The 13,646-nt window shown below is 35.8% G+C and overlaps 1 protein-coding gene across 2 annotated transcripts in view; it reads left to right on the forward strand.

The window, feature by feature from the left end:
• Positions 1-13,646, forward strand: part of ITGAV (integrin subunit alpha V) — a gene marked incomplete at both ends in the record, with an annotated part of 90,720 nt that overhangs the window by 25,787 nt on the left and 51,287 nt on the right. For both annotated transcript variants that reach the window (XM_084228729.1, XM_084228730.1), the window contains one exon: positions 11,805-11,896. In XM_084228729.1, coding sequence (XP_084084855.1) covers positions 11,805-11,896 — 92 coding nt within the window. The remainder of the gene's footprint in view (positions 1-11,804; positions 11,897-13,646) is intronic.

Raw genomic sequence — 13,646 nt, forward strand, 5'->3', positions numbered from 1 at the left:
ATATATAAGTAAGCATTGCCCCTTCTTTTGTCTTTTTGCTTTGGTAGACTTAGAAGATGTAGGCTCTGATTCAGGCTGAGATACTCACTTGATGTGGTCACAGAATGTGACCCTGGACAATTTACTTAAGCTTGCCAACATCAGTTTTTCCATTTTGTCAAATAAGAATAATACTTAACCCTCAGGGTTGAAATGTAGGTCAAATGAGAGAATGTCTGTGAAGGTATTTTGTAAACAATGGAATGAAGGAAGAATTGTTTATATCTTGCCCATACTACAAAGTGTGGGGAAGGGAATAATTATGGAAAAGGAGAGAAAGATAATTGTGTCTATTGTTAAATGGATTTTTATCTTGCTTAGTATTTGGGAAATCTTCCTAGAACGTGCTTTCTTTTTCTAGGGAAGTAGATGTTACTAACAGACTGTCACCTCATTTTCTCAACAATAAATCTTTTCCAAAACAAAGCCTGATCAGCACTGAGGGAGAAGAACAAGTATCATCTGGCCCTATCAAAGCCTTTGTTTAGAAATATGGGTTGCCTGCATGTTTGTTAAATATATCCCTTCAAAAAAAAAAAAAAAAGATTTTCCTATGTTTATATTCCAAATTCAGTGAATGAATGTCAGCTCTGGCCAACATTATCTGTACTAGAGAAGGTCAGGAGTGAGATTACTCACTCTCCCACCCAAAATGGTTTGCTGGAACATGCAACCATATTCTCATATAAAAGCTGTGAGCAAACCCTGGCCATGCCAGTTGTCTAGTCAAGAAAAATGCTGTGAAATATTTTCTGGATACTACAAAGCTTTTGTATTTAATAGAATATATAAGACTTTTAGCTGCTCTCTGGCCTCTGTGCCATACAGTTTCCAACTCATTACAATTAAAACATGCAGACTCTAAAACAGCCCAGGTTTGACTTTAGCCTCTGGGTGAATTTTCTGGCTCAGAGTGTGTTCAGCTACCTCTATAGTTGCAATAGTTTTGCAAACTAGAAAGTCGAAAACTAAGAAAAAATAATTTCCTTTCCCTTGGAATACAAAATAAATTTATTTTAAAGAAATATTTTTTAAATGAAGATGTTTTACTTGATATAATCTGTCTACCTCTGGCACAGAATTATACAATCAGACAACTGTAGACCACCTAGGAATCAATTAGTCCATTTTCTTTATTACTGACTAACACTCTTGCAGTTAGTTAGTATTTTAATACTTTAAATGTTTTACTGAAACCAACTATATCCATATGATTCTCTAAAGTTCAAGTCCATTCCCTTCCCTGCATGCTTTGACCTAACTCATACCCATTTTAAGATTTAACATTGACTTGGTTTTTTTTTTTTCTTTCTTTCTTTCCTTTTTTAATCTTCAGCAAAGAGTTTTTGTTTTAAAATGTTAAATGCTTTCAGGATCATTTCCTTCTCATCACTAGGAGGAAACAAACCAGCATTGATAAAGCAGTGGGTATTTTCAAAGAGCCTGTATGTTGTGTTGCCTCCAGCAAGATCATCAGAATTGCTCATGGAAAGAGAGGGAGATTTTGATTCTCTGTTTCCTGTTGTAGTAATAACTCAATAAATAAATAAATACCAGTTCCAGTGAAACAAGCCTTACCCTGTTTTCTTCTGGCTCTACGTTTCTGACGCTTCTTGTTTGCTTTCAGATAACAGTTATATCTTATTTTATGTTAAAGATGTTTTGGTACAGTTCTATGCAAATTTCTCATACTTTCTCATGATCATCTATTATAATTTCAGAACTTATTTTTATATTCACAGATAGTTTTTCATTCATTCGTAATTCCTAAATCTTTTGTGAGGACTTTTGTCTTATGTCATTTTAAGTCAATACAGTTGTGGTTTCCTGTATCATTGTTTAACCTACAATCATGAAGGTTTATCCCTTTGCTTAAGTTTTACAGTTTCAGCTTTTTATTTAAGCCTGAGACCTATACCTATTTTGTGGGGGTTTTTTTGTTTGTTTGTTTTATTTTTTTATGGCTTGAGGTCGAGTTCCAAATTAAACTTTTGGTTATGGACATCTAATTGTTACAGCATCATTTGTTGAGGACTGTTTTTTTCCCTCTGAATTATCTTGTCACCTTTATCAAAAATCAGTTGACTGTAAATGTGAGAGTGCTATTGACGTTAAAATCTATTATGCATATTCTACTAAAAAATGCTGCTAATTTTAAGTCATTGTTTATTATAATATAAATCCAGATTTCAGAAATGCTAATGTCTAAATACTTACAGTCCCAAAACAATGAAAGACATGATTTCACAATAGCATTTGGTTACAAATACCTGATTCTAGCAGTGGTCTCCTTTCATCATTTTCTTTCAAATACCTTTCATAGCATTTCATAGAATATAATTGATTGTTATTTTTCTGCCTTGAAAACAAGGATTTTGTTTCTTTTGCTGCTATATTCTTTATATTTAGCAGTAAATAGGAGGTATGCGTGACTTATTTAAATGAGTGATCAAAGAAATTTCATCCTCTTACCTGTTAATTTTCAAATAAATAAGTATTGGGAAATTTTGCTTTCAAGCAAATGCTTTATAGGAAATATGACAGAGCAGAAGTGATGTTGAGACAAAAAGCTGCTTAAGCAAGCCTAGAATTTGTTTATTTTATTAAAGGGTGAATGAGGGGTAGCAGTGTTATAATAGCCACTTTTGAATTTAATTTTTTTTGTTAAGATTTATTATTTATGTATACAAGAACTTGCATGTAGGCCAGAGGTCTGGATGAGTGGGGGTGGGGTGGTGCAGGTAGCGGTAAGAGGATTCATCAGAGACCGGTGGAGAGAACAGGTGGATTAACTGAAATACACTGCTGAGGGGAGCAGTGGCAAGACAGGAGAGGTCTCATGGCCATATATAGGTTAGCTCCCTGGCCAGGGATCAAACTCAGGCTGCAGTAGCTGGGGATAGCTTTATATCTTTATAGCCCATCGTCACTTTTTTAAAAATTTTTTTTATTTATAGCCACTTTTTTTAAACAAAAAATAAGTCCTCTGGTGGCTTATAGCATTTCATTTAAAGAGTTGTATGGTAATGAATGAGACTAAATAACCAAAAGCACGATAACTTCCAAGTAGAAATTCCTTGTTTTGCTTTTCTAATGCTTTAGTACATCTGAATTTGACCTTGTCAAAAAGGTGATAGAATCTTTTTTTCCCCAAAATATATTCTTGGACTTGAGAGGTAACAAAAATTTTAACTTTAGGGTAATAAGGTTATTTGTCTTTAAACGTTCCTGTAATTATCTGGCGAGTTGAGTGTTTCACAGTGTCTCTTGAAACACTGAGGAAATGAGAATTGGTTACTAATCAGGGGTCAGAATCTAAAGCTGTGACAGGCTGCTCTGCTTAAGATCCTTCTGTCCTGAAGTTCACAATCATGGGAGTTCAATAAACTGCAGCTGATAGAATTAAAAGCCTAGAAAAGTAGACATTACATGTTTAAATCTCTAGTGATTGATTTGCTAATTACCTTCAGTTTCTCTAATAGCATTTTCATCTTTTGAAAGTTACAGTATAGAATCTAATGTTAATTTGTATAATAGGGCACAATTTCTTCTCTTCTTTAACATTGTGTGAGATGCCCTTTTATTCATAATTTGGGAGAGCAGAGCTTATTTTCCAAGGTGGTTTACAGAATTGTGGGCAGAAATCTTAGTTCTTTGTCTTGACGGTTGCCTGAGGAAGCATTTCCTCCAGCCCTGGAATTTCTGCAGTTGTCTGTGTGAGATTTCCTTTTCAAGGTTGGCAGCATGGTCTAAGCAGCCTGTGGAGTTCCAGCATCGCTCAAAATGGTGACTTCAGGACTGTGACTCAAAATATTTACTTCATTCCCTACCCGGAACAGCTGCCAGTTTCAAGCCAGGTCATGAATGAACTGCTTGTCACTTTGCTTGGAGCGCAGGCTTCCCTTTTCTTATTCCCCACCCACCCTCTATTCACACTTCCTCAGAGTGAAACCTCTGCTGTTGTCGAATCAAGTATTTTAAGATTTGGTCTCTGGGAAAAAAAAGGAGTTCTGATTGGTAAAGAACTTCCTGTTGAGCAAACTTCCTATTGAAAAAATCACTATGAGGTGATGATTGTGCCGAATCTGAAGGCAAGGAATGATATATATTTTCTTGATGAGTATTGACTAAGTTTTGCACACCATTGTATGCCAATGCATTATAGCTGCATATATTTGATTTCTGAAATGTAATTGAAATATATTTAATCACATGATGCTTTAAGAGATGGCTGTTGTTTTGGGACATGACTGTTTTAGTGAAGTTCCAGGTTTTTCAAATTTTTTTTTTGATCAAGAGTCACGTTGACTGATTTTTTTTAACCTTCGGTGCTCTTTCATTCAAATTAAATACTATGGGTAAATTGTTTGCCATATGGAAAGAAATATGGATTTTTGTGCTCCACAATGCTTAATGATAAAAATAACAGCAAAAATATATGTAAGATTTGTACTTGTATACCATGACATTTTCTAGCTTAAGTGTGATTTCATGTCCATGAAGGAAGATATCCATAATCATTACAGCAGGGGATAATGCCTTTTTTAAAAATTGAATACTTTAAAAAAATAGAAAATGGAACATGATAGCTAATAATGAGAAATGCATGTTACTTGACATTGAATAGCAGTGTCTTGTGTCACTGTAAAAAAAGAGAAAAGTATATTTATTCAAAAAATAAAATTTATGGTGACCTATAAAATTATTCCTATCTGCCACTTTTCAAAGTGGTAGAAAGAGAACTGGATAATGTTTTATGATGAGGAAACTTATCGTCAACTTCTAGGAATACAGTTAAAGAAAAATTGCTCAATATGGAAGGTTATTCAAAAACCCCGTACAGAACATTCTTGGCACAGCATAAAAGCTCTTGCTAACAGCCCCCCTCCTGACATACAGTGTGCTAGTTGATTGCTCTAGTCAGAGTGAACAGCTCATAGTTTTCTAAAGAATCCAAGAATATTCATTCATTCATTTATTTGCACTAGATAGTCTCTTGACCATAAAGTATTACCTCCTGTGGACTCTGCCACCTTATCCCCATAACTCTATTCATTCCTATACCAATTGCTCCACCATAAGTACTTGTTCCCATGATTGTCTCTAGTGTTAGACAGAGATTTCCTTCAGGAAATGTGTTAAGAGTCATGAATGGAGAACCACTGAGTTTTCAAGTAGTTTGAATCAAGACTAGGAGGAAGAACTTTTTATGAGTTAGAGTGCCATGGCGACGAAGTCTTGCATGTGCGAAGGAGCATGATTTGTTTAAAGGATAGAGATTGAGGATAAAGGAACTGATACATGTAAAATGAGTACATCTTGGAACCTTGATAAAAATTTACCCATTAGAATAATATTTTGTCTTTACCATTTTCTAGAGGACTTGTCATCTTAATTTGACCATGAGTCCTTGCCTCACTCCCTAACAATAACCTGATACTAAGATTTTTTTGGTACATTGGAAGAGGAGATAGATAATGATTTGAGGGCATCTATCTATCTTATCTATTGATCGATCAATTGCTAGATATTTCTTAAATCAAAATAGAAATATTCCAAAACTTCGACTGAAAGAGATAAATGGGATTGGTTCAGTAAATGCTGTGTGACTATATGATGATAAGTCACACAACAAAGCTATAGATCTACCTTTATTGATATATTAAGGGGAGAAAAGACATAATGTGTATAATAGCTATATATATATATATATATATAACAATAATTTCAACAATTTAAAACTGTTCACTTAAAATGTCTTTTACATGTAAAAGGATAAACATATTCATGAAACAAATCTTTGGGATAGACACCAAATTGTTAGTAGTGGTTATTTGTTCATAGGGGGCTTGTGGCATTTAGATATGTCTTTACAGGCCTCCCCGGTGGCGCAGCGGTTGAGCGCTGGGTTTCGAAGCTGCCCGCGGCCTCTGCGGTGCCGGTTCGATCCCTGGCTGCTCCCCGGCCACCGAAGGAGGGTCCCACATGGCGCGCAGACCTCTCCTGCCGCCCGCTGCTCCCCTCAGCAGTACTTCAGTCCTTCTGCCTGCTCTGCTCCCCGCTCCAGCTCTGATGAATTCTCTCACCCTCCCGCGCTTCTGACTGTACCCAGTGCATGCATAAACCAAACAAACAAACAAACAAATAAATAAATAAAACATGCCTCTATATAAAAAAAAAACCTATAAAAAATAGATATGTCTTTACATATGGCTTTATTTTATAGTTTATGTTTTAATTCATTTTGTAATATTTTAAAATCAGTAAATACAGTAAAGAATTCAAATGAAAAGAAGTAAAAGATACCTGTTGCCGGCCTTATAATATATACAATGTGTGCTAGTTGATTGCTGTACTTTTTTTTTTTAATTTTCAAACTTAGAGAAAATTTGAAACTGTTATGTAATGAACAATAATATACCCTTCATCTAGGTTCATCCATTGTTGTAGATATTGGCACTTCACCCCCCTTGTACCTAAACATACATCTCTTAAGAACTGGGACCTTCTCTTTCATAACCACAATACTAACATCTCATTGTTCTTTTTTAATCTTGAACAGTTGCTACTTATTTTTTATCTTTCACAACATTGTTTAGGAATCTACTATCGGGTGTCTTGTAGGCAGGAATGCTTGTATTTGCAAGAATATAGTGGTATTGCTCCTCTATCATTTTGTTTTTGAAGTGGGATCTTTTAGATTACAAGAAAAATATTGGAGCCTTTATTTGATATGACACTTCTCTTCAAACTAAGGTTTTCCCTACTATAGGAAAGTTTTTTTCTGCTTGGACATCTTTAGGGTCTTTCTAAGAGGACTGTGTTTAAATTGAAAGCAGAAGCAGGTGGTAGCAGTCATGAGAATGTTGCACTTTTTGCTCAAATACAATTGTTCATAAACTATAATCTCTCAGACTGTGATTACGTGTGTTTGGCATAATACTTGTGAACTTAAAGTACAGTGAGAGGAAATGAGTATTTCTAATCCCCAGCTATTTCTTTCACAATCCTACTTTACTTCCTCTGCTTCATTGATGTAAGGGGAAGAAATGCCTTCATTTCCTTTGTAGAAAGGAATAGAATGGAAAGCCAGCAACACAGCAAGAGAACCCTGTTAGCTGCTGTGGGATTAAAAAATAACTATTAAATAACTTGTAACCATAAATTTTGTGGTTAAAATTCTTTAAAAATTATCAATTAAAGCCAGTTCTTCCAGAGGTTAAACTTCTTCCGTATGCTCAGACCCTTTTGGAAATATATTTTTATAGTATAACTCAAGCTATGTTAGAATCCATATTTTAGTAACCACAGTAACTACATTTGTTTATTTAAAAACAAATAACCAAGGCTCACTCACTTAAGATTATTTTTTGCTTGTCATCATCTGGTGTGGGTCATTTGACTGTTTTGGCGGCTTAGAAACTTGGACTGAGGCTGCTTCCATCAAGTGATTCCACCATCCATTCTTCCATCCTCTACAATGGGAGAGGGAAACAAACAGCTAATACCTGCCCCCCTCCCTTTTTTAAAATGAGTTAACTGTTTTATATAAAATGAAGTTTTTGTCATTATGTCTCTGCTTATATCACTTACCTGAAACAACCTCATTCAAGGACTTTAAAATCACTTAAAGTCTCAGTTTGCAAGAATGTATTGCTGACCCTAAGTGAGGATTTACTGTATATACTGTATTTCTGTTGTTCATTTGTCCTACGTAGATACTTAGATTGTTTTCACATCTTGGCTGCTGTGGATAATGCTGCAATGAACATGGAAGTGCAGAACATGGAAGTGCAGAAAGTAATAATTTAATTCCCTTCAGATATGTATCAGAAGTGGGATTGTAGCTCGGAACTTTTGAATAACCTTCCTCCTGTTTTCCCCAATGGCTGTGTTGATTACATTCCCACCAACAGTGTACAGGGGTTTCCTGTTCTCCATAGCCTCACTGACACTTGCTATCTTTTATTTTTTTTTGATAATGACTTTCCTAACTTGTGTGAGGTGATATCTTATTGTAGGTTTTTTTTTTTTTTTTTTTGCATTTCCTATGATTAGTGAGCTCATACCCATGCATAACTGAGTTGAACTCAGTAGCAACACATGCCACTTCTGCTTTTGTTGGCAAGAACTAGTTACATGGCACATTCATCTACCTATGGGAGGACGGGTAATGTAAGGGAGTCTCAGAGCCATTTGGGGATCTGAAGGTCACTCATATGTATTGTTTCAGCTCAGGATAGCATGTTGACATAGACTTTAGAGACCAGCATACCATTGTTAGGAAGGCTTCATGTTCATAGTGAAGGACATATACTACCTAATTCCTTTTCTCCTTTCTTCTTCCCCTACTTATAAAAAGTTGCCTTTGTGACCACTGACAAAGAACAGATAAAGAGAGCCCTTCAGAGATTTAATACATCAAAAATTTGTGGTACATATACACAATGGAATATTGCTAGCAATCAAAAAAGATAAACACATGCAGTTTGCAGCAACATGGATGGAGCTAGAAGGGATCATGCTCAGCGAAATGAGTCAGAAAGAAAAAGAAAAATACCGGATGGTCTCACTCATAGCAGGAATTTGGAAAACCTAAATAAGAGACCAGGAAAAAGACTAATCAGTACAAAGCAAAAATCAAAATCAACAAGCAACTGTAAACCAAAGACACACTACAGGGGGTGGGGAAGGAGTAGCTGGGAAAGGAAGGACTAGTGTCAAAATAAGGGGGGGTGCAATTGTATGGGGAATATAACCAAAATGAAAATGCATACATTGTGCAAAGACGAAAAAAGATGTAAGAATTATATAAAATAAAATATTTAAATAAAAAAAAATAAAATAATAAATAAATAAATATCTACCATCCACACACACACAAAATTTTTTTTTTGCTTCAGAATGATGAAAAAAGTTAAAAAAATAAGACTAATTATAATAAAGTAAAAGTCAAAATCAACAAGCAACTATAAACCAGAGATACACTATGGGGGGAAGGGGAGGAGGAATTAGGGTCAAAATAAGGGGGGTGGGAATTGTATGGGGACTATAACCAAGATGAAAATGCATACATTGTGCAAAAATGAAAAATGATGTAAAAATATATAAAATAAAATTTAAAAAATTAGTACAGTATACAGTGCCACACCTTTCATCTTATCTATAAGGCTCCTGACATTATTAAGGTTCTCATTAACTGTTAACTCTTCAGTTGGTTTTAAGTCTTCAGAATAGAATTGAGTAATCATTAGCAATACCTTAGATGGATAAAGCTTAAGGAGCAGGTTTAACCAAATCTTTTGATAATATTTACATGTTGGATGGAATTCTTAAAATTGTTATGGCTGGGGTACTTATCCAAATAATTATTGACATATCTTTTTATAAAGAATGATGGTTATAATTTAAGAGGAACAAAATATACCTTAAAATTAGATTTTATTATCTTATTTATATTATTTTAATCTACAGTGCTTTTTACATGTGTGCCTGGTAATTTTCACAATAATGTAGGCTAAAAGTAAATGTTAGCATGTTGTATACCAAGTCTAATTCATATTCCCACCAGCCAAATCATGTCTCCTTGATTCTAACTCTTGTTATACTGTCAGTAACATGTCTTAGTTTTCTACTTTATCTTTTACTATTGGTGTTCTACAAGAGCACTTCGTAGGCTTTTTTAAATTTTTAAATTTTTTTTTATTTTATATTCCCCATACAATTGCACCCCCCTTATTTTGACCCCAATCCCTACTTTCCCCACATGACCATAGTGTGTCTCTAGTTTATAGTTGTTTGTTGATTGCGATTTTTTCTTTCTTATAGTTATTCTTTTTCCTGGTCCCTTATTTAGATTTTCTAGATTCCTGCTATGAGTGAGACCATCTGGTATTTTTCTTTTTATTTCTGGCTTATTTTGCTGAGCATGATCCCTTCCAGCTCTATCCATGTTGCTGCAAATTGCATGAGTTTATCTTTTTTGATTGCTGAGTAATATTCCCTTGTGTATATGTACCACATCTTCTTGATCTAGTCATCTATTTTTGGATATTTGAGTTGTTTCCAAAGCTTAGCTACTGTAAACAGTGCTGCTGTAAACGTAGGTGTGCAGGTGCCCTTTGGAATTGATGTTTCTGTGTCCTTTGGGTAATACCTAGGAGTGGAATTGCTGGATCGTATGGAAGCTCTATGTTCAGTAGGTCAAGAACGCTCCACACAGCTCTCCATAGTGGTTGGACCAGTTTGCACTCCCACCAGCAGTGCAAGAAAGCTCCTTTTTCTCCACATCCTCGCCAACATTTGTTGTTGCTAGTTTTTTTAATATGTGCCATTCTCACTGGTGTAAGATGGTATCTCATGGTAGTTTTGATTTGCATTTCCCCGATTACAAGTGATGTTGAACATTTTTTCATATGTCTGTTGGCCATTTGCATTTCCTCTTTGGAGAAGTTTCTTTTTAGCTCTTCTGCCCATTTTTTGACTGGATTATTTTCTTTGTTTTTGTTGAGTCTCTTCAGCTTTTTGTAGATTTTTGTGGTCAGTCCTTCATCATTAGTGTTGTATACAAAAATTTTCTCCCAGTCGGTGGGGTTTCTCTTTGTTTTGGTTATTGTCTCTTTTGCTGTGCAGAAGCTCTTTAATTTGATGTAGTCCCAGCTGTCTATCTTTGCCTTCACTATCACTGCTTTGGGTGATGTATCTGTAAAGATGTCTTTGAGGTGCATGTCATGTAGTGTTTCGCCTATATTTCCTTCTATGTATTTTATGGTTTCAGGTCTTATGTCTAGTTCTTTAATCCATTTTGAGTTGGTTTTGTGCATGGTGTGAGGTAGTAGTCAAGTTTCATTCTTTTGCATGTAGCGACCCAGTTTTCCCAGCACCGTTTATTCAACAAACTTTCTTTGCTCCAGTGCATATTCTTTGCTCCTTTGTCAAAGATTAGTTGACCATAAATCTGTGCGTTTATTTCTGGGTTTTCTATTCAGTTCCATTGGTCCATGTGTCTGTTCTTGTTCCGATACCATGCACTTTTGATTATTATGGCTTTCTAGTATAGTTTGAAATCTGGGAGAGTGATGCCTCCATTCCCTTCTTTTTTTCAGGAGGGTTTTGGCTATTCAGGGTTTTTGGTGGCTCCATATGAATTTCATCAATATTTTTTCTATTTCTTTGAAGAATGACATTGAAATTTTAATTGGAATAGCATTGAATCTGTAGATTGCTTTTGGTAGGATGGCCATTTTGATAATGTTAATTCTTCCGATCCATGAGCAGGGAATGTCTTTCCATTTCTTTGTGTCTACTTCTATTTCTTTTAACAATGTTTTATAGTTTTCTTTGTATAGGTCCTTTTCTTCTTTTGTTAGGTTTATTCCCAAGTATTTGATTTTTTTTGTTTCAATACGTAACCTTTTGTTTTTAGAAATATCTTTATGCTGCAGAATTTCAGGGACTAAACTAGGTATTTGTAAGTATTTGTTGAATAGTTATCTCACAATTTAACAACTGAAAAGCTTCATTTACTGTTGCTTTTTCACACCTACATTATGGTAATTGATTAGTAACACCCTGATACACTTCTAAGTCATATTGTTTATTTTCTTGATTAGTCGAAAATCCCTAATGTACAAAGTATAAGATAAAAGACAAAGGTAGTGGTTGATTCATCAAAGGCACATGACTCTTAAATCTGACTGATTGAAATAAACTATTATACTAAGAAAATATATTTTTCTTCTTATCCTCACAATATTTTTTTTCAGGCAATAGAGATTTTACCAAAGATGACCCATTGGAGTTTAAGTCCCACCAGTGGTTTGGAGCATCTGTACGATCAAAGCAGGATAAAATATTGGTAAGTGTTTTAGATATTTCTTCATGGGTGAGTTTAGTCAATTTATATGGAAGCACAGAGCTTTATATTTGAAAGCTGATAATCAAATGCAGTGTGCTTAAGGGCTCAGTTATAATGAGATAAGATAACTCCGATCAGAAGCTTCCTCATCAAAGGACACCATTGCTCTTGTTTCACAGACTTGGCTTCTGCCACCTTCATTCCTACATTATCCATTTCTCCCACCCACTTGGTTGTTCCTATCAGTTTGTTTCTATCCAGACAGTTTGAGGGACACTGTGCCTTTGATTAATCAAAAGCTCTAGTACCTCCTCTCTTTAAAAGTCCAACCTTCTCTTTATTTATCATCCTCCAGCTCATCCCTTCCTTTCCTTTGAAAGTGCTTTCTCAAGTAAACATTTACTTCCTTACCTCACATTCTCTTCCAGCTTCTCTAGGCAGCTTGCTGGGTATGGGTAACGTCACCCTTAGCTCTCAGGTTCCTGAAATCTCCTGATGCTTGTTTTTAATCTTCCTTGTTCCTCTCAGGACCGTTTGACGTGGTCAGCTGATGCATTCTTTTTTTTTTTTTTAAGATTTATTTTTATTTATACAAGAGCTGGGGGACAGGCCAGAGGTGCGGGAGGGTGAGAGGATTCACCAGAGACAGAGCGGGGAGCAAAACAGGCAGACGAACTGAAAACACTGCTGAGGGGAGCAGCAGGCAAGACAGGAGAGGTCTGCCACGCAATGTGGGTAGCTCCTTGGCTGGCCGGGATCGAACCCGCTCTGCAGCTTCAGAGGTTGTGGACAGCTTCAGAGCGCTGCGCCACCGGGTAGGCACAGCTGATGCATTCTTTTGAAATCTTTCTCTTGTCTTCTGGGATACTTTGCTTTCCTGGTTTTCCATCTTTCTGGCTTCTCCTTTGCAAGACTCTCCTCTAGTGGTCCCTCTTCTGCTCAATTTCTAAATCTTGGGGTCTGCCTCAACTCTAATCTGAAGCCCTGTCTTCTCTAACTATACCTTTTCCTTAGCTGTTCCTAGCTCATCCCTGAACTATAAATACAGTCTTTGTCTTCATCCCCAAACCTGTATCTTTAACTCGTATTTCTCATTGAATCTTTAAAGTTATATTTCCAAACTATTTGGCATTTCCATATGGATGTCTCATATATTGCTCAAAATGAAGATGGCTCTATAGAAGTCTTGTTACCCTTTGTCAAAAAGGAGAAAACACCGAAATGACTCCACAGAAAACTTCCCCATCTTAGAGGAATGACTCTGCCCCATCCACTGACAAACCCTGTCATTTCTGCCTGTACATATATCTCACAGCCATCCAGAAATCATCATTTCCTCTATTTCTAATCAGGGCCAATGTGGTAGCCTTTCTCATATCTCTGTTTTCCCTCTTGCTTCAGTAACTATATTTTCCATAAAAGGATGAGAGTGAACTAGGCATTTCACCTTCTTGATTTGAAGACAGTCAAGCAGCTTTCTATCTCTCTCAGAACAATAATATATGTTCATGCATATAAGCATCTCCATAATCAGGTTGCCGGCTGCTATCTCTGGTATTATACACCATGCATGCTCTAGCTACAATAGTCTTATTCCTTCCACATGCCAGATTATCTCAACTTAACTTAATGTTTGTGTTCTCACAGCTTGTAATGGTCATCTTGTTTTTCACTTGGCTTGTTCTTCATCATTCTGGTTTCAGCTTTAAATTTATTTCCTCGGAGGACCCTTCCCTATTCTAATTATTGG

Source organism: Talpa europaea (genome assembly GCF_964194135.1).
Source record: "Talpa europaea genome assembly, chromosome: 1".
NCBI lineage: Eukaryota > Metazoa > Chordata > Mammalia > Eulipotyphla > Talpidae > Talpa > Talpa europaea.